General features: G+C 38.1%; 1 protein-coding gene across 1 annotated transcript in view; it reads right to left on the reverse strand.

Annotated features, from left to right (window-relative positions):
- hbp1 (HMG-box transcription factor 1) overlaps positions 1–21,212 on the reverse strand; it is a 36,869-nt gene that overhangs the window by 9,228 nt on the left and 6,429 nt on the right. Inside the window, exons 2-9 of the mRNA XM_078419831.1 lie at positions 17,299–17,491; positions 10,955–11,195; positions 7,660–7,792; positions 6,244–6,355; positions 5,963–6,078; positions 2,924–3,086; positions 2,658–2,802; positions 532–852 (exon numbers count right to left, since the gene is read on the reverse strand). Coding sequence (XP_078275957.1) covers positions 532–852; positions 2,658–2,802; positions 2,924–3,086; positions 5,963–6,078; positions 6,244–6,355; positions 7,660–7,792; positions 10,955–11,195; positions 17,299–17,491 — 1,424 coding nt within the window. The remainder of the gene's footprint in view (positions 1–531; positions 853–2,657; positions 2,803–2,923; positions 3,087–5,962; positions 6,079–6,243; positions 6,356–7,659; positions 7,793–10,954; positions 11,196–17,298; positions 17,492–21,212) is intronic.

Here is a 21,212-nt window from a genome sequence, read left to right on the forward strand (position 1 = left end):
ATCACAGATGTCGCTTCAATGCCAAAACTTTAACATTTAATATCAATGGAACTGAATAAGAGAATGGACAAGGCCAGAAGCTGGCATATCTTCACATGACCATCACTGAATCTGAATAGCACTCTGCAGATTACTAGATCTTAAAATAGTCAAATACTTGGGCCACAGTTGATTCACAAGTATAATATTACTAAATTACTTCTCGTGCTCAACATCTGCAGAAATGTTTCCTTAATAGCAGTCACCCCTCCTGGTCTGGAGAAGATTCAATACAGGTAGGGCATTTCATGTTTTGAAAGGAAACAAGATATGGAAAACAGGACATGGGAAGCCACAAAGAAATGAAGATGGAGAGGCAGATCTGCCCATTTCTTCACCACGAGGAATTCAATCTTCCATACAATTCTTTACAATTTAGGCTTTTTGACCAATTCTTTTGTAATTGTAACATCTCAAAGATAACGCAATAGAATTGTGTTTGGCACTTCTAAAAATTTACAATATTTGTAAATAAGATCTATTTATACCAACCTGTTATCTTTTCCTGGGTACATCTGAGTGTATTCAACTCTATACTTTTTGGCAAAGAGCATGAAGGCATTCATTGGTCTCTTGCATTTATTATTTGTGGGAGAAGTGGTAGTCAACGTGCTTGCAGTCCCAGAGGTTAGACTTTTACTGGATTTATTATAGTTACAAGGCAGATGTGGTGATCCAGAAGGCACAGAGCTTGTCATCCATTCAGCCTTTTCACAGTCTAAACTGCTGGAACTTGTCTGGGAAGCACGACGCTGACGAGCCATACTGCTCAGTACATAAACAGCCGAGGAATCCAATGGTGTAAAATCAAAGCTGGAACAGAGTGGAAAATAATGACATTTTTATCGATTTCCAAAATTACCTAGCCTCATTAGTGTATGGTTGGGGGAAAAAAAGAAATGTCCCTCTAATTGTCATGCAAAGACTAAATATCAGTCTTTTTGCAGTCCTGCGAAACAAATCATACCGGAGACTCTGCTTTCACAGCCACCCCACAGGATGGAGCAGGCCCAGAGTGGGTCACATTCCTAAGTGATAGGAGAATTAAGCCATTCAGCCGATCAAGCCTACTCTGCCATTCAATCATGGCTGATCCATCTTTCCCTCTTAGCCTCAATCTCCTGTCTTCTCCAGATAACCGCTGACACCCGTACTGATCAAGAATCAATCTATCTCTGCCTTAAAAATATCCAGATGTAAATAATGCAATCACTTATACTAGGTGACTAGAGCACACGTGGCACCCATTGGCCTCAGGACCTTTGTTCTAATTCAGTGCTGAGTCCAGCGAAGAGCAAGAAGTCAGATGTCAGGACAATTTCCTTTAGCTTGTTCCTGACTTGCCCAAATGCTAAGATTAAGAATGCAAACTGACCTACATACTGGGATGAGCTAGTGATCCTCTACCGAACTGCCAGCTACAATCAGTCAATCTGGCGTATTAATAGTGGAACAATTTGTGTAACTTTGGCAGGCTGAAATGACATACTCTCACCAGTGACGGTACTTTCACATTCCCAACTCCTTAGCCTACACTGCAAAGAAATTCTGTATACCAAAGAAAGTTTCACAAAATGCATAATTTAAGATATTTAGTAATTAGTGTGTACTCTGTTCCACCACGTTCCCATTTATCCATTACCCTCTTGTGTAACATTTTACAAATGTACAGAACTTCCTGATAGTTTGTAATTTGATTATTCTTATAGCCACAGAATCAATCATCAATTTATAGGACCATAACTATGAATTTATAAATACAATTAATTGAACTAAAGATGTGCCCAATAAATAACTGGTTCCAGAACATATGTCATGATTAACTGGGGAAACTCACCTAAAAATATGTTTTACATTGATGATAAATTTTATTTTGTGCCAAAGCTATAATATATGACATGAATTAAACTTTAGTAAATGTTGACTAGAGGCATACATATTTTTCTCCAATGTGTTATATTAATAAAAATTCATCCAAAAGGAGCTTCTTGTTTGTCACGTGAATTAATATAGTATCGTTTAATAATAAATGTTAAAGCAGGAAGTGATCTGAAGATAAGTGATCAGGCAATATTAAACGATAGAACGGGCTTATGAGGTTTCATAGCCTTCCACCACATTTTCAAATTCTTAAGCTCTTAAGTAGCAATCCTGTAAATCTTGTTCAAATTTAAGTCATGCTTAATGGGATAAAATAAGTGAATATAACTGTAAAGATCAGGGACAGATTTTGAAAATGTAATTCTTTAAACCAATTTTGTCTCAAAGAGCAACAAGATACTTAATTGTTAAATTCTGAAATACCAGTCAAAGTCCCAATAAAACAATGTATTCAGGTCTAAATGCTACCAGTCATTTGCCAATCAAATTACATGTTTGAAATTCCAGTGGAAGTATATTATACCTGACCTTAGTCCACTAAAAGAACCCAAAGTCATGAGAGGTGTCCTTTCTATATATTTTGTTCACATTTACATTATATATTCTTCTCGAAAATACATTAGCCGATTGCATTCCTGCATACAATTTCGAGTGCATATTTCAGATCCAATAAATTAAAATCTCCAAGCAAGGCTATTAATAAATAAAAACAATGATATACATCTATTTTTCATCACCTTCTAAATGTGTCAAAAACTCCTGAATCATCAAAGTTGTTGGCATCTGGGTGCCCTGGAGGTAGACAGACATCTCCAACTTCCATTTCATAACATGGAATTCCATGGTGAACCACTGTTAAGCTCGGGTAAAAGGAAGACCATCCTGCATTTATTTAAAGAAATAAAAACATTGTTTTCCACATTTTGGTAAAACAATAATGCATCTATCATACATTTGGAAATTAATTAAATTAAAATTTCAACAACTTGGGTATGTTTCTGACCTTTATTTTTCACATAAAAGGGGTGATCCAATCTAGACTCCACAGTCAATTTACCATCCTGTGACTTGCCAGGATCAAAGGTTAATTTCAGTACAGAACGTCCAAAGGAAACGATTTCCGAGTGTCCCACCATCTTCAACCCTTCAGATCCATATCGATTTTTCTGTGGAATAAAATTAATTGTTTCATCACAAATAGCTCATTCTGGACACAATTCTTTTCCAATATTTTTCTCTCTGAGGGAGTAGTTACTATCCCAATATTTCCAGGCAGGAGTGACTACTTTGAGCAAATCCCAAGGCAAGATGTTCCAATCACTAAGGTGCAAAGGGCTTTCAAGACATGGATTCCGTCTTGTGCTGGCCCAGAGCAAGCCCCATCCACAAATGTAAAAAACAAACATTGGCAGCTGGCTAGATCATGGCCCCAGCTTAGTCAACCAAAGCACCCGAGGAAACCCGTACGATCACAAGAAGGTACACACTCCATATAGACAGCACTGGATAGCATTATTAAATTAATGAGCACTACGTGGTCCAGCTCACTCCTATTCTGCCAAACAAGTCTGCATCACCACACACATTTTTACAAGGATTCTATGATCAAACAATTGGGTCAATGTGCAATTTTTTCCTGTTATTATTTTGATGATTTTATTAAGTCATGCCATAAATATCTTAAACATTCAATCATTTATGTCCCATTGTAAGCTCTGGATTTGGTTGTTCAAATTATTGGTGTCAAATATTAGCATTGATAAAAGATTAAAAGACAGAAAAACCAGAGTATGAATAATTCTGTCCTTTCTAAACTCTGTACACCATTATGAATGGTGTGCAACTGGGATCAATATCAAACTTTGACTATTCACAATTTATATTAAGGACAAACCCATGTTTGCTGATTGAGAAAGTAAACTATGAAAAAAATTCAAAGAATTCAAAATGAGTCATGAATAAGTTATGTTAAAGAACTAGAAAGTTGTGGGAGGATCTGTTTCAATGGAATGGTCCACATGTCACTGGAATGGAATATCACTCTTGCTTGATTTATTCACAAAATGCTGGAGTAACTCAGCAGGTCAGGCAGCATCCCGGGAGAGTCGATTTATTCACAAAATGCTAGGATCAGCAGCATTTTTATAAAATCCTACTCTACTATCACTCTTGCTTGACCTTGCTTCATGTTGCTGCGCTGAGTACTTAAGAGTCCAAGAATGAGAACTGTGGCAGCACTGCTTGCAATAATACCATAGGGAAGACTCGCCCATGAAATACCCATGACAGCTTTGATAGTCAGCAAAGTCTAGTTCCTAGCTTGGCTGAATGTCAAAGTTAGCTGATTTTTTAAAATGTATGATCTGTTAAAAAGTTAAATCAACTAGAGAGCAAAAATTAAAATTTCAAAAAAATAAAACCAAAAAGACTTAATTAAAACTTTAAGCAAACCACAAGTAATTCTAGAAAAGGGAATTCCATGCCATCTCTCATCCCCACTGAAATTAATTGGGTTGCAGATCCTATGTCATCAAATCTGACATGAGATCCAAGAGTTCACTGCTCAGGTATTGAAAAATACAGCACTCAACTGTTGGCGAGTCAATTCAAAATTTCTGCATTTGACTACACATACATGTAATTGCAGACATGTTGACATTTATCAGTAAAATTCCAGTGACTAAACCCATGCATCAACTTGCAAAATACAAGTTAAAGAAAATTTAAAGAAATTATTTCATAAATTGTAATACTCAGGTCAACAAGCATTCGCTTGTTGACCTGAGTATTACAATTTATGAAATAATTTCATAAATAATTTCATAAATAATTAAGGCAGTCTGTACTGTCTTAATTACACAATCCAATTAACACAATAAAATGAACAGTTATATGAAATAAAGTCAGGAAATATTGAGAACACGCAATATATCAGGTAGCACCTGCGACGGTGAAAACAGAGTTAGCTTTTCAGTTGAACGCTAAGATTTAGTGTATTTGTGAAAAAGCTCTTCCCCTCACTAGAAAAGATGAATTGTCATTCATATCTAAACCAAGATTGACATCGAATGTTATTAACATCTGGATTATTTTAACCACGTCTTTGGGAGCTAAGTGAAAGGTCATGTACATTAACTGTTTCTCTCTCCTCAGATGCAACTCAACCTGCTGAGTATTTCCAATATTTTTAATTTTTATTGCAAATTTACAGCATTCAGTATTTGTTTTACATCCAATTATAGTGATTTGCTAATTATGGAAACCATGGTTGAAAAGATATATACTTAGCTCAGTGTAAAATGTCTTAATTGATCTTAAAAAAGACAAATGCTGAAGTAACTCAGCAGGTCAGGCAGCATCCTTAGAGGACATGGATAGGTGCCGTTTTGGGTTGGGGCCCTTCTTCAGACAGATTGTAGCGGGGGGTGGGGGGTAAAAGAAAGCTGGAAGAGAGGAGGGGTAGGAAAAATCGTGGCAGGGAATTGGTGAACACAGGCACGAGAATTTTTGATAGGCAGATGGTTGGACGAAGGCCAGAGATTTAAAAAAACAGAAGGTGTGCGACAAAAGAATTGAAGATTAAATAATTGAACTTGTCTTTAACTTTAAATGATGACAATTTAGAACTGAACTGCAGCTTTAAACAGATAAGTACATTGCACAGATGAGATTTTTGACTAAAAATGAAACCAGAATTTATCAAGATGGCAATTCTGCCAAACCAGTAAGGCTAATGGTACATAATGCAAACATTTCTATTTCGGTTAAGGCAAAGTATATTTCCTTGCAGCACACAAGAATTCTGTTTTTAACCGAAGAGTTAAAACTAACTTAGTTCACCAGAAACTGTGATTATGATTTCCTGACAAAGCAAACTATTTAATAGTTACTTGTGTTCTGGCATACTCTACAAAGTAAAATATCAATTTCACAGTAGAACAATGGTAAGAAATGTGAACTCACTGAAATATATGGAGTAAATTCATTCAAGTTAAAAGCAAATATTCTAACATTTATGATCAAATTAGCAGAAAATGGCCACCTTATGTGCATTGCTTTTCAAGGCTTTTCCATCCACAGCTGCCCGTTCCAGTTTTGCAAATTCTTCAACATCCAGCCAATCTCTATAATTACCCTTCTGGAAGCGCAGACGTGACCCTGTAATAGCAAATAACAGCAGCTTACACAGTGTCCTTTATATCCAATTTATTTAACACAAACAAAACTAGGTATTAAAATGATGTACCCTTCTCATGTTTAATAGTGATAACATGATTAATTCTATGGAAGTTTTAAGTTGAATAAATCTGTGTGCGTTCTTACCTTTCATGAAGCAATTCCAAGCAGTTTGTGGCCATGAGTGAGACCAACCAAGTTCATCGTCATCTGACAGCGATGACAAACAAAAGACATCTGACTCTGATTCACTACTCATCTGATCCAAAATAAAGTAGAAATTATTATCCATTATTAATCTTTCACTAGCTCTATATGAGAAAATAAAAATGTCAGATGAACTTTTGTATCATAACCCACTTCCTCGATTTGCAATACAGGCAATCCCTGCACTACAGAGGGGTTGCAATTGTAGAAAACAGTCCGAACTGATTATCCCTCTTTTCCCGTCGAATCCCATTGGATGTTCTCCTCTACTATTAAGCCATTTTAATTGGTGATGTGATGGCAAAGTGACCCATTGTCACCATTATTTAACAGCCGAGGTGAATATTAGACATCGGGACACACAAGACTCATTAACAAATGTTACAATTTTTATTTTAAGTCACTCAACCGCCTCAATTGGGTTGGCCGTCATAACCAAGGCCCTCTTTCGCTATGCCCTCTCCAGTCTGATTACTTGTGAACTGACAAGTTTCAGTGTGCTGCTCTGCTGAGTTATTCACCTACGATGCATTTTCTCTGACACACAGAGCTCGTGGATTAGAAAAGGCTTTAAGGAATGAGGTTACCAGAGAAAGTGATGAAATTCGAAGATTGAGGCTCAAGGGATTTGTTTCAGAAGCTTGTGCAAGAGCTAGCAATGGATATAATCACCTTGTAATGTAGCACATCAGAGAAAGCCTTAAGAGATAAAGAATGCAGCAGTGCATCCCGAGAGGTCTGTTCATGTGCCCTTGGTTTCGAGAGGGCTTGGGAAAGGAGGGACGCGCCTGTGACCACCAACCCAGGAGACACAGTGACATCATATCTCAATTTTGTTACCCCACGACATTGAGTATCAATATATAAATTAACAAAATTTGCTGCTTCTTTCCGCATGTTGTTTTTATATATATATATTTTTTTTATTTTTTTTTCCTTAGAATTATTCCATAAGAGCAAATTTTATTCCATATCTTAAATTTTTGGGTAGAGATTTGCAAATTCTTTTAAGGGTGAATTTCTGTAACTTCAAACAGCCAAAGCACAGGGGTTGCCTGTGTGTAAACTTCCCCATTTCTATTAAATTACAATAAAACAATAGAAACAATTGAATTTACTAATGTTATATTAATCATTGGATAGTCAACACTAAGTCAAAAGCTATCCCCAACAGCATAATATATAAGCCTTTCACAAATTATAATGAAAAGTGATAATCAGCATGACTATGTTACATTTAATCATTTAACAAATATGTGATGTTTCATCGTTTATTATTTTTGTCTGTATTGAATTGGAGAAAAGGATAAGTTTCCGTATTTGCAAATCAAGTCTTATTGTATTAAATAAACATACCCTCTCTCTTTTTATGTTAGTCCGTTCTTCCCAATGATTTGTGGACAAGCAAGATTTACTTTCTGAAAGAACTGGAGGAGGTCGAGCATAGGAATGTAAACTTTTACTTGTGGCCACTATATGCACTGGAGATCTGAAGAGAGAAAACATAGATATAACAATATACAAACAAGTCGACTTGGCTTACTTTGTAAGCAACTATAATTTTCATTAAGATAAACCTTTAATGGGATATTGGTGGCTTTTCTTTAAAACTGAAATTATCAGAGTAGAAACAAAAACATTTTCAAACATTTAAATAATTCTTTCACAATAAGATACCATTTTTAAAACGTCTCGATTTTTATTCTTAATTGATGTACAAACAGAAAAAATGTGAATAAGTGCATCTATTTCCCAGTTTTTTCCACTAGCTCATATTCATGGGAGGATATGCAAAATCTCCACACTTGGCCTACAACATAATCATCCCCTCCAAACTCACCACCAAGCTCCAAGACCTAGGCCTGTGTACTTCCTTTTGCAACTTGCACCTTGACTTCCTCAATAGCAAGCCTCAAGCAGTGTAGTTTGGTAACATCTCCTTCTCACTCAACATTAATGAAGGTACACCTGAAGGCATAAAACATTTATGGGGACCACCCCTCATCCCTACAATGTGATCAACTGGAATGGCTCAGGGCTTTGCTTTATTTAAGATTAATAGCTTTAAATCTTATTATGAAAACGTTTTGGCTTTTTAATAAACTTTTATGTTTGTCACTAGTAAGGGGAAATGTCACTTAGGCATTCAAACAGTTCAATGATGGCACTCACTGCCAGTCTTTGGTGCATGTGTGTAAGTGAGCAAACGGACTGTTTTTATTCACAAAATGCTGGAGTAACTCAGCAGGCCAGGCAGCATCTCAGGAGAGAAGGAATGGGTGACCTTTTGGGTCGAGCCCCTCCTTCAGACTGATGTCAGGGGGGCGGGACAAAGGAAGGGGGAGATCTGGGAAGGGGGAGAGCTGGGAAGGGGGAGGGGAAGAGAGGAACAGAGGAACTATCTAAAGTTGGAGAAGTCAATGTTCATACCACTGGGCTGCAAGCTGCCCAGGCGAAATATGAGGTGCTGTTCCTCCAATTTCCGGTGGGACTCACTATGGCACTGGAGGAGGCCCATGACAGAAAGGTCAGACTGGGAATGGGAGGGGGAGTTGAAGTGCTGAGCCACCGGGAGATCAGATTGGTTAATGCGGACTGAGCGCAGGTGTTGAGCGAAGCGATCACCGAGCCTGCGTTTGGTTTCGCCGATGTAAATAAGTTGACATCTGGAGCAGCGGATGCAATAGATGAGGTTGGAGGAGGTGCAGGTGAACCTCTGTCTCACCTGGAAAGACTGTTTGGGTCCTTGGATGGAGTTGAGGGGGGAGGTAAAGGGACAAGTGTTGCATCTCCTGCGGTTGCAGGGGAAGGTGTCCAGGGATGGGGTGGTTTGGGTAGGAAGAGACGAGTGGACCAGGGAGTTACGGAGGGAACGGTCTCTGCGGAACGCAGAAAGGGGAGGGGATGGGAAGATATGGCCAGTGGTGGGGTCCCGTTGTAGGTGATGGAAATGTTGGCGGATGATTTGTTGGATACGCTGGCTGGAGGGGTGGAAGGTGAGAACAAGGGGGATTCTGTCCTTGTTACGAATGGGGGGAGGGGGAGCAAGAGCGGAGCTGCGGGATGTAGAAGAGACCCTAGTGAGAGCCTCATCTATAATGGAAGAGGAGAAGCCCCGTTTCCTGAAGAATGAGGACATCTCTGATGCTCTAGTGTGAAACACCTCATCCCGGGCGCAGATGCGGCGTAGACGGAGGAATTGGGAGTGGGGGATAGACTTTTTGTAGGAGACCGGGTGGGAAGAAGTGTAGTCCAGATAGCTGTGCGAGTCAGTGGGTTTATAGTAGATGTCAGTCACTAGTCTGTCTCCTGTGATGGAGATGGTGAGGTCCAGAAACGGGAGGGAGATGTCGGAGATAGTCCAGGTATATTTAAGGGCAGGATGGAAATTGGAAGTGAAGTGTATGAAGTCAGTGAGTTCTGCATGGGTACAAGAGGTAGCACCAATGCAGTCATCGATGTAGCGGAGGTAGAGTTCGGGGATGGGGCCGGTGTACGCCCGGAACAGGGATTGTTCGACGTACCCGACAAAGAGGCAGGCATAGCTAGGGCCCATGCGAGTGCCCATAGCTACGCCTCTGGTTTGGAGGAAGTGGGAGGAGTCAAAGGAGAAATTGTTAAGGGTAAGAACCAGCTCTGCTAGGCGGAGGAGAATGTTAGTAGATGGGGATTGGCTGGTTCTACGGTCGAGGAAGAAACGAAGGGCTTCGAAACCATCCTTGTGGGGGATGGAAGTGTAGAGTGACTGGACATCCATGGTAAAGATGAGGGAGTGGGGGCCTGGGAACCGGACTGTTTAGTGCTCCAGGCTCTATCATTTGACATTCAATCTCACAAAATCTTTACATTCGCAACAAAACAATCTTCACACCATTTTTACCATCATGAACGGGACAATATCACATCATATTGGGGTTTTTTACCCCGTTAATAAAAATGTAAACTTAGTGAAACAAATAATCAAAGAATCATAAAATCCTACAGCTTAGAATTAAATTAATAAGCAAAAATGTATATAGATCATCTTTTGAAAAAGGATGATTTTCCACTCCATTATCCATTTAATTGTGTAAGCTGTTACTACATTTTATACTGTAGAGCAAACGGAAGAAAATCATTGACCTCAAACACTGCACAGCGGCACAACAGTAGAGCTGCTGCCTCACAGCAGACCCACATTCAATCCTGACTACCGGTGTGTCTGCGTGCAGTTTGTACATCCTTTCTGTGACTGCATGGGTTTTCTCTGGGTGCTCCAGTTTCCTCCCACATTCCAAAGACATGCAGGTTGATTAATTTCCGCAAATTAGCCCTAGTGTGGAGGATGCGAAAGTGTTCATGGAACTAGCGTACGGGGTGATCGGTGGTCAGCATGGACTTGGTAGACTGAAGGGCCTGTTTCCACACAGTATTTCTAAACTAAACTAATCATAAACTACAACCAATTGCGAATTTCATGAAGGAATCATTGAAAGATCATCATGAAATAAACAAATCAAAAGTCGTCGACAAGAACGGAGACAGAGAAATACAGCATCAACGGGCATAAGCTTTAGGCACTTTACTAAAGGGTTGCCTATTATGTTCACAAACAATATTCATATGTTTTAAACCATTATAAAATTCTTCTTCTGACTGAAATGGCATTTACCTGTTGTAAAATGTGCATTGCATAAGAGGACTTTGTGGACTAGTGGCTATATTAGCTAGTTCAGTCAGCCAATTCGCCCCAGAATCACTGGTGAAAGGTGACAAGGCACTATCAGGTGAGTTAGAGGCACACATAGTTCGAGTAGATCTCAGGTATTCTTGATGAGACACTCCACTGCTCAGTTGGAAGGCTGCAGGTATGGCTCTGTCTGTCTCTACAGCTTTTAATTCTGGAAGATCATCTAGAAAACGAGGAACATTCAAAAACTCAAAATGCGTTTTGTTCATGATCAGATAATTTACAAAAGAACATTCCTAGAATATGATCAAAGTTAAGAGGTTGGAGTTCTAAACATGGTTTGAACAATTATTATTCATCAAAACAGCGCATTACCCATCTGATAACGATGCCTCGATCATAAGAAACATTCTCAGAGAAGGCTGCAGTATTATAACCACATTCCTCTTAAGTTTTCTGAAAGCAAGGCATTCTACTGAGAACATCCATTACCCATTTTATAACCAGTCTGAAGAAAGGTCTCAACCCGAAACATCACCCCTTCCTTCGCTCGAGACGCTGCTTGCCCCTTACTCATTTTGTCCGCTCCACTGCAAAATCTCCTCCAGGTATGTCTACTTTGAAGACGTTCTCCTCTCTCTGATGAGTTCAGCAACATCGTCTCTTGCTGCTCCCCCTCTGTGATTCCGCCTGCCCTCCGACTCTATGACATCTTAACCCAGATAAGATCAGTCTGAAGATTTAAACCAGCATCTGCAGTTCTTTCCTACCCGCTATGCCCATTATTTCTTTAGCAGCTCAGTGAGTTGATTGTCGCCTTTCGTTCCTGTGATTAAGACATCTGAATCAACATTATTATAATCGCTCATGACATATTTGCAAAGATTGCATACTCTGCTGTAAATATACAGATAATTGTAATAAAATTAACATTTCTTCACAAAGATGTCCACAATGCTGAAACATTATTAGTTATTTATATATAAATTGTAATAAAGTCCATTAGGGGAACAAATTCAAATCTTGGCATCTGAAATATTGTGCATTAGATATAAAGATTGGTAAGCATTAAATATAGAACACCAACCGATAATAGCAAACATCTTTCATTCTCCCCACAAACTGTTTCACAGCCCCTCGCCCCTTACTTTTCTCTGACAAATCTAAGATTGAACCAAATGTTCAAGCCAAATCCTTCAGCTTGTATTTGACACAGTTGAGCTTCTGACCATTTTCCAATCATCAGAAACACCATCCACCATTGTTTGATCGATGTCTCTTCCCTCAACTCAATTGCTGCCGAGACTCTCAAGACATGTCTAAACTCTCTAAACGTGTTTATTCCAATGAAATAATGACTTAATTACCATCTTTCAACGTTTATGAAAAGGAAGCCATGTAAAATTCTGCTATTCTTAGGTTCAATTCATTCATAATTCTTGTGCTTGCTGATCAGCACTGGCTTCCAGCTAAGTAACATGTCCTATATCATCTTCACCCATGATTTCTAATCCACATTGCCCGATGGTTAAGCAATGACTTGATTTTAAAATTCTCATCTTTGTTCTTGAATTCATCCATAGTTTTGCTCATCCTCACTGTTGTAACTTCCTCCTTGTGGGTAGTATCACCAATTCTTTTAAGCATTCCAGTGAAAGTCACCAGAATATTTCAGCATATTGAATGTGCAACCTAAATGCAGAGTAGTCACTGAGATTGCTTTTACTGATGCATATTTGAAACAAGATTGTCTTATTGTAGTTTTATTCATTAATTCTGAAGATGTTAAAATCTCAAGAACTCACTTTTTTTGTCAGAATAAGATCTATCAAAAGATGAAAATGTTTACATTATTTTTATGTGGAGAATTATTTAGTCTTTATGAAAAATATTAAAATTCTGCTTCTTTTTTCCATCTTGCATAATACATGACCTTAAGACTTCAGATTTAACTGCAGCCACTAAACTTTCTATTCCACAAAGTTTTTTTTAAATCCTTCCATTGGGGACATGCAGTCATAACTTACAAAAGTAACCAAAATCCCCCAATCCATTCATTCATTTTGTTTTTATTAGGCATGTCTGGGTGTAAATTGCTAACCTCAAGCATTTTATTGTCACCTTGGTTATAATCAAAAGTGTTTAATGGGCTCTGAAAGCAGCCTCTGTCCACAAATGTACCTGATGCCACATTCCAAAGAATAAACTGATCATAGAAGGTTAAAGTTATAAACTAACATCTGAGTATTGTTCGTTTATTCGAAATACACTGAATAAACTCGTGATGAAGTTCAAATTAGTGTTTTCCTATAAAAATGAGCAGACTGAACAAAATCAGATAGCCAAAATCCTTGATAATCTCACCCCATGTGTGCCAATCTTAATATTTCAGAAAATCTGCATACTGATGATTATAAGCAAATGGGCTATTTTCAACATTTAAATAGTCAAAAATGCAACAGCAATATACACAAGTGTATATTGGATAGCACATTAGAAGTGCAAAATTCCCTTTTGCATGTATAAGACATTGCCGCAATTACCACACTAAGGACGCACACGATGATTGCATTCCACATGGAATGCATCCTTTGCAGCATTACTGGAAATTTGGACCCTTCACTGCGGCCTTCTAAGACAATGTGGTCTTAAAACTGAGGTGCCTGCAAACTACATAAAATACTTAGCTGCTACTTCAGGACTATTCTTGCCCAACATCCACCTTAAAATGACAGACCCAACACTGCTGCTAGTCCTGATATCACCCCCAAAGCAATCCATCTTTCTTCAATCTGCCAATTCCCTTGCAAAAATCTTCTGGCCTCTGATTCCACATCTCCACCCTCACCCCACACAACAACCTCAAATCTTTGATTTCCCTGCTCAAGTTTTGCCCAACGAGAATTTCCGTCCCACCTACAACCATCTCCCAGAGATTGATAATGCCAACATCTTTCTGCCTCTGATTTTCCACCCCCACATCAAAATGCCACTCCTGTTCTCAAACCAAACACCGACCCCACCATCCTCTACCCCAAATGCTGGATTCCAAAGCAACTCACCACTTCTGCATCCCTCCCCACCACTTTCCAGCCACAGTTCTTCTCAACCATGTTTAAGAATGGAACTTTAATTGTAACTGGAAGTTTTATGCTGCAGCTGGAACTCTGAAGTAGATAATGAGCCATTGCATCAGTGTAGTCCCAAAACAATATAATTTCCAGGCAACACAATTCAAAATTCTCTTTCTATTCAATTAAATGGCTTTCATCAATAAATGATCATGATGACTTGTGCTCCTATGCTACTCCGAGTTTGACCCGGGTCTATTTAATCAACAAACACATCATGTCAGGAATCAATCAGAGGAACATTTACGTCCTCAATTGCAATTACATCTTCCTTCAGTAGAAAGACCAGGTGCATGCATAAAATGTAAGATGCAACCTCATGAATGCTCTAAATATCCTCTTTGTAGCCCACACTGCCACCTAGATTTGTATCTCATAATTATTCATACTTCCAATGACAGAAGCAGGCATTCTGCCCATCAAGTCTGCACTGATTCTCAAAGCAGTCATATCAATCCTATTCCCCCACGTATTTTATCAGCAAACTTGGGATAAATTTAATCTGGTGCAAATCATTAGTATGGATTGTGATTAGCTGGACTCCAGCACTCAACCCTGCGACACCTCATTACTTACAGTTCCCAACTTGAAAATGACTCCTACCCTTGTTTTCACATTCCAAGCCAATATATTACCTCCAATGCAGTGTGCCCCATTTGTGTTTCATAAACTTGTGTGACATCTTCTTAAAGCTCCACTGAAAATCCAAATATACCTCATCTATTGACCTCCCTTATCGCTTATGCTGGATACAACATCACCAAATTCGAATAGATTTATCAAACACGATTTCCTTTTCATGCTGACTTTAACTAATCCTATACAGGTAGTTCTGTTATAAATGCAACAGATGTATTTCCAACCTCTTGTTATAAAAATGTGTTACAAAGAAATTGTGTCAATGGAGGAAAAAGTGGGGGTAGGGGCTAGACATAACAAAGTTATTTTTTCAGTCTTTTCAATAGCAATCCATTTATTGTTGTTACAAGCTAAAAATACATTGTTTAATAGTATTATGGCAGAAGTGTCAATGGAAGGGCTTCTTGCCAATTTAAATGGCCACCTATGGTTAGAGTAGCAGATACATTCTTAAGGGACAATGCAGTCTGCTTATAGCGGGAGGTCACATGGAAACAGCTTTTTATTCCCTAAACTGTTTATGTCCAAAACAGCCTTTTCTCTGCATGTCAATTTCCAAAGTAACTTAAGTGGTTTTCTAGTTCCTGATCAAATCGCATCAGCCCGCGTAATGTAAAAAGTGATTCCTAATTCATCACTCGCGTCATATCTAATTCGTGTTATGGAAACGTGCTACAGCAGAGGTACCTGTATCCTGTCACCACATGCTTAATAAAGGATTCCAGCATTTTCCCTATCACTGAAACTGCACGAACTGGTTCATCCTTCCCTGCATTTTCTCTCCCTTCTTTTCAAAACCAGCGGGGTTCCATTCGCTAACTTCCATTGCGGAGGAAGATTTCTGGAATCAATGAAATTTTGGAAGATGACAACCAGAGCATCTACTATTACTATAACCATCTCCTTCAAAACCCTAAGACAAAGGCTGATCAGATTCTGGGGATTGTTCTGTAATTTCCCACAATTTTCTAAAGGTTTTCTATGTCATCTTCTCTGAGGACACAAAATATTAAATTTTCATTTTTTTTTGTTTCCAAAGATGATTTTTGCTCTGACTGTGTGAGGGACCCTCGTTAACTTTAGCTAATATTTTCCATTTCACATATAAAAGAACCTTTACACTTTTGTGTTTATGCTTTTCACGGGTCTCCTCCCATTTTCTCTCATCCCTTTTCTTTCCAGCATTTGGTTCTTCTTTGTCAACTTCTTTATGTTCTGAGTTAAGATCCTACCTTTATTCCACTTTTTTTATCCAGGATGTATCAGTTCCTTTCCCATTTTGCCTATCTCTTCTTTAGGGTAATTATCCTGGGATATTTAATTTCTACCTTTGCAAACACATCTCTGTAATAGCCAATGGATTGCACTCAATTAAGTCTCTCTGTCATTCATTCACTTATCTTGTTCGAAACATTGTGTGCATCCAGACAAAGAGTCTTTTATTGTGTCTTCTCCTCGTGTTCCTTTCTCTGAATATTATATTTCTCCACTCATATATTTTTTGTGCACCTATCCCTTCATGATTATCGATTTGTCCTTTCTCTTTAACCTTCTAAATGTTCCCCATCAGAATCTTCCTTCTCACTATTTACATTCGTTTAGATTTAATGAGCGAGGTGTGGGGAGGTGAGAGAGCAGGAAAGATGACGAAGGGTGTAGATCTATTTGGATGTAGACAATGATGCTATTGTGTGAAGATTTAACATAATCTTATTCGGCATTTGAATGTCCCATGATTAACCAAAATGTGATTTATGTATACACCGCATTTTTATCCTGTATTCAAAGAGAATAGTGTTTCCCGTTAAGCAGAAATCTTCAATAGTCTGGGATTTTGTTCAATTGTTACCACAACCTGACCATGATGGAAAAGCCCAATATGCATCACATTCAAAAGACAGTATTTTAACTATTTATCCACTTTTGTTTTAAAGCTCCAGAACATTTAGAATCCATATTCAAAAGCCAGCATTTACCTATATTTTCAGAAACCCGAAAACACATCAATTTAAGAATAAACACTTCCTCAGAGTGTATTTTAAAAAAATCAATTTGTTAATATATTCTGCAATTATTGTTCCATATCAATTTGACTGGATTTAATACGTTTGCAGCATGCAACTCTTGCCGTCGTACTGGGGCAGTGTGCTCATCACAGGCCATCCTAGCCGAACAGTTCCAATAAAAACCTCTTTAATCATCTTATATTTTAATACTTTCCAATATCTAGTGATGTTTAGTTTAGCATTAACGTCAAGTCTTACATTTGAGATAATTAACAGAATAAACTAAAAGTAATAAACCTAACAAAAAGGAAATTAGGTAAGTGAAGGACCGAAACTGCACATGGTCAGATGTTACATTTTTAAAACAAAATATGTATTTCATGGTGGAATTACTCACCACTGTGACCAACAGTAGTCAAAAATAAACTACTGCATTTGACTATGGGAATTTTTTTTAAGTTACCAATTTTATAACGTTGACAATTTGCCCAAAACTTACTGTAAAAATACAATATCATAAATCTAAAACTATCATTTTTAAAAAGCTCACCATATTCCATAACCTGATCACTGTTTGCATTTCCAGGTGATGATGGTAAATCTTCGTTACATTTTAACAACTCAAATGATTCATCCATGCCAGAAAGGTTCTTGTCGACCACAAACTGAACTTTCTGTACTCTGTTTGGTGTATATTTCGTTTTCATATCCCACACCATGTTACGCCATTGGAGTTCAGTTGACTTGAACAAAACAAATAAATATTATCTGGATTATTGTTGTGAACATAAACATCATAAAATTCCTGCAAAAATTAAATACATTTTTATCAAAAATTAGCATGGCCATATTAAAAAGTATAGAATTTATTATGCAGTGGTTCAAGTCTAATCATTCTATTTTCAATAGACTTGCTAATTTCCTACGACTGTAAAATGGAGTCTAAAACAAACAGAATATTCAGGGCAAGAAGTGTTTATTTAATTGGTCCAGGGTCAGAAAAATTCAGTCCCATTTTCAAGTTATATATTCTGTTCTTACTTTCCTTTCTCAAAAAGCCCAAAGAGCTAAAATGGAATATACCCACATAAATTTGTAATACTGCTATTAAGACTTGCTACCTTTTCTTAAGGAATATCAAAAGTGTAAAAATGCAAAACATTGTACAAAAAAAATTATTTTATTAATTTGTCCTTCATTAACATGTACAGTTAGTTTAGGTTCACACAATTATTACTTTCATAAAATAACTTATTTAAACATTTATGCTTAAAAAAAATAGATTAAAATGATATACTTCATTAAGTGAAAAATTTACCTCCTTAAAGCAGTTGAACCATAGCATAATTAAGAAACGTGATATTTTTAATAAAAAGACTAGCTTTTTTCGTTAAAGAACGTTAATTCACAATATGGGAGAAAGAAAATAAAGCAAAGACTTTAATCAAGTGCAAATGAGGAAGCTCGTTGAATGACAGATCATATTTGCTTTGATTTGACAAATTGAACACTAACAGACATCACAATTTTTCTTTATTCCTTTTGATGTCAGCTGCAAGAGCATAGTATGAAAAGCATGACCTATTCATACGTCATAGGCCAAATGAATGCTTTGTATTAGTTTGCAGTTGCTACATTTTGCTTCATTAATAAAGCAGACATTTCATTTAAATACATTGTAAAACATTCTTACCACGAAAGAGACCGCTCTACTTAATTAACTGCATCTCAAAATTATAAATCTTTATGCTACTATGTCTCTGTGTTTCATGATCTTACAATTAACTACAGTATCAGCTAGTGTGTAAGAAGGAACTACAGATGCTGGTTTAAACCGAAGATAGACACAAAAAGCTGGAGTAACTCAGCGGGGCAGGCTGCATCTCCAGAGAGAAGGAATGGGTGACGTTTCGGGTCGGGACCCTTCTTCAGACAGTATCAGCTAGATTATTTTCACCTTGCAGATATGGTCATTCAAGCAAAAAAAAAAAACAAAGCTAATGCTGAAGACTTGCAAGAAAAAAAAATCTCCAAGACTGCCTCAGATGTCTAAGTATCATTGGTGTTGATAATAGAAAGAATTAGTGAATAGAAAGAAAAGTAAATTAACAGTAAATTAACCAGTATTCCTGGTTTACTTTTGGAGATCTAGCTTTTGTAATATTTTATACATTTCAAATTTTTCTCTGAACCATTTCTCGGAAATGTCATTGGTTATTTTTTGCTTCCAATGAGGAAAAACAAGGTGAATCTGAGTTAGACCTCAATTGAAGTAACAAAGTGAAGACTAAATATTCAAAGGTAGACACAAAATACTGGAGTAACTCAGCAGGACAGGCAGCATCTCTGGAGAGATGCTTTCCTACACTAAATATTCACCACGTTTTAAACACTATGAATGTCATTTGGAATAGAAATTCTTGTACAAATTTATCTTGCCACCTCTACTGCATTACAAATCAAACTCCCTTTCCAAATATATTTCTACCACATTTTAAAGCATTGGCAATGCTAAAACTGAGCTTTGCACTACAGGTAGTTCTGCTAAAACACAATAGTTGTGTTCCTATGAAACTAACTACATTATAGAAAACAGAGGTATAAAAACAGTTGTGTCAGAGGAAAAAATAAAGAACATATTAATAGCGACATGCCACCACAAAGCCGGGTCACCGCCAGGGTGAAAGAGCAAGGGTTTTACTAACAGAAATAAATTGGGCAGAGATCAAACTTGTCGCACCAGTCCTGTCCTTTAGTGACACAGAGGGTTCCATGTGTGTGAGATGGTTCCGATTGTCAGTCGGCTGATGTGCATTTCCCCCTCCGGGCTACTCACCTCCTCTCCCTTCCATACACAAGCTTAACATATTAAAGGCAGCATTGTTTAATGGAGTATCATTTCATGTGTCAAAAGATGTGAATCTAGTTCATTTCAATAGCCACCCATGGTGATGTATGTTCCTAAGAGACGATAGTGCCTGTTTATTGGGGGGGGGGGGGGGGGGTGTTCCTTACAGCCTATTTTGCTTGTAAATCTCTGAAGTAACTTTTAAGTCGTTCTCTTGTTCCCAATAGAAATCCTGTTATGTCGAGTTTGGTACACATTGCATGCCAAATATGTGTTTCTTTGGCCTCTTTTCTGCTCACTTGTTCAATTTACCCTTCTTCCTTTCCAAATGGTGTTCTTCAGGGATCAGTGCTGGGACCTCTGTTGTTTATGGTATAGAAATATGACGTGGACAAAAATGTAAATGGGTTATTTGGTAAGTATGTAGATTACATCAAAATTGGTGGAGTTATGGACAGTGATGGATGTTTCTTTTTGTTTGGTGTTAGTTGTGATTGTATGTGTTATTGCATTTTTATTGATTATTCTTATTGGTCTTATTGTTTAACTGCGGGTAATGTTTCATTTCACTACACATTTATGTGTATGTGACAAATAAACGACTATTGACTATTGAGTAAAAAAGGTTGCCAAACGATACAGCAGGACAAAGATCAGTTACCGATATGAGAAGAGAATTGGCAGATGGAGTTTAATCCAGGCAAGTATGAGGTATTGCCCTTTTGAAGGTCAAATGTCAGGGCAGCAACACCAGGTAATGGCAGGACCTTAACAGCATTGATGTATGTGAGAGATCATGGAGTCCAAGTCCATAGCCCCCGGAAAGAAGCAGCTCAAATAGAAAGAGTGGTAAATAGACAATAGACAATAGGTGCAGGAGTAGACCATTCAGCCCTTCGAGCCAGCACCGCCATTCAATGCGATCATGGCTGATCACTCTCAATCAGTACCCCGTTCCTGCCTTCTCCCCATACCCCCTCACTCCGCTATCCTTAAGAGCTCTATCCAGCTCTCTCTTGAAAGCATCCAACGAACTGGCCTCCACTGCCTTCTGAGGCAGAGAATTCCACACCTTCACCACCCTCTGACTGAAAAAGTTCTTCCTCATCTCCGTTCTAAATGGCCTACCCCTTATTCTTAAACTGTGGCCCCTTGTTCTGGACTCCCCCAACATTGGGAACATGTTATCTGCCTCTAATGTGTCCAATCCCCTAATTATCTTATATGTTTCAATAAGATCCCCCCTCGTCCTTCTAAATTCCAGTGTATACAAGCCCAATCGCTCCAGCCTTTCAACATACGACAGTCCCGCCATTCCGGGAATTAACCTAGTGAACCTACGCTGCACGCCCTCCATAGCAAGAATATCCTTCCTCAAATTTGGAGACCAAAACTGCACACAGTACTCCAGGTGCGGTCTCACCAGGGCCCGGTACAACTGTAGAAGGACCTCTTTGCTCCTATACTCAACTCCTCTTGTTACGAAGGCCAACATTCCATTGGCTTTCTTCACTGCCTGCTGTACCTGCATGCTTCCTTTCATTGACTGATGCACTAGGACACCCAGATCTCGTTGAACTCCCCCTCCTCCTAACTTGACACCATTCAGATAATAA

The sequence above is a fragment of the Rhinoraja longicauda genome, chromosome 23 (genome assembly GCF_053455715.1).
Source record: "Rhinoraja longicauda isolate Sanriku21f chromosome 23, sRhiLon1.1, whole genome shotgun sequence".
In the NCBI taxonomy this organism is placed as follows: Eukaryota; Metazoa; Chordata; class Chondrichthyes; order Rajiformes; family Arhynchobatidae; genus Rhinoraja; species Rhinoraja longicauda.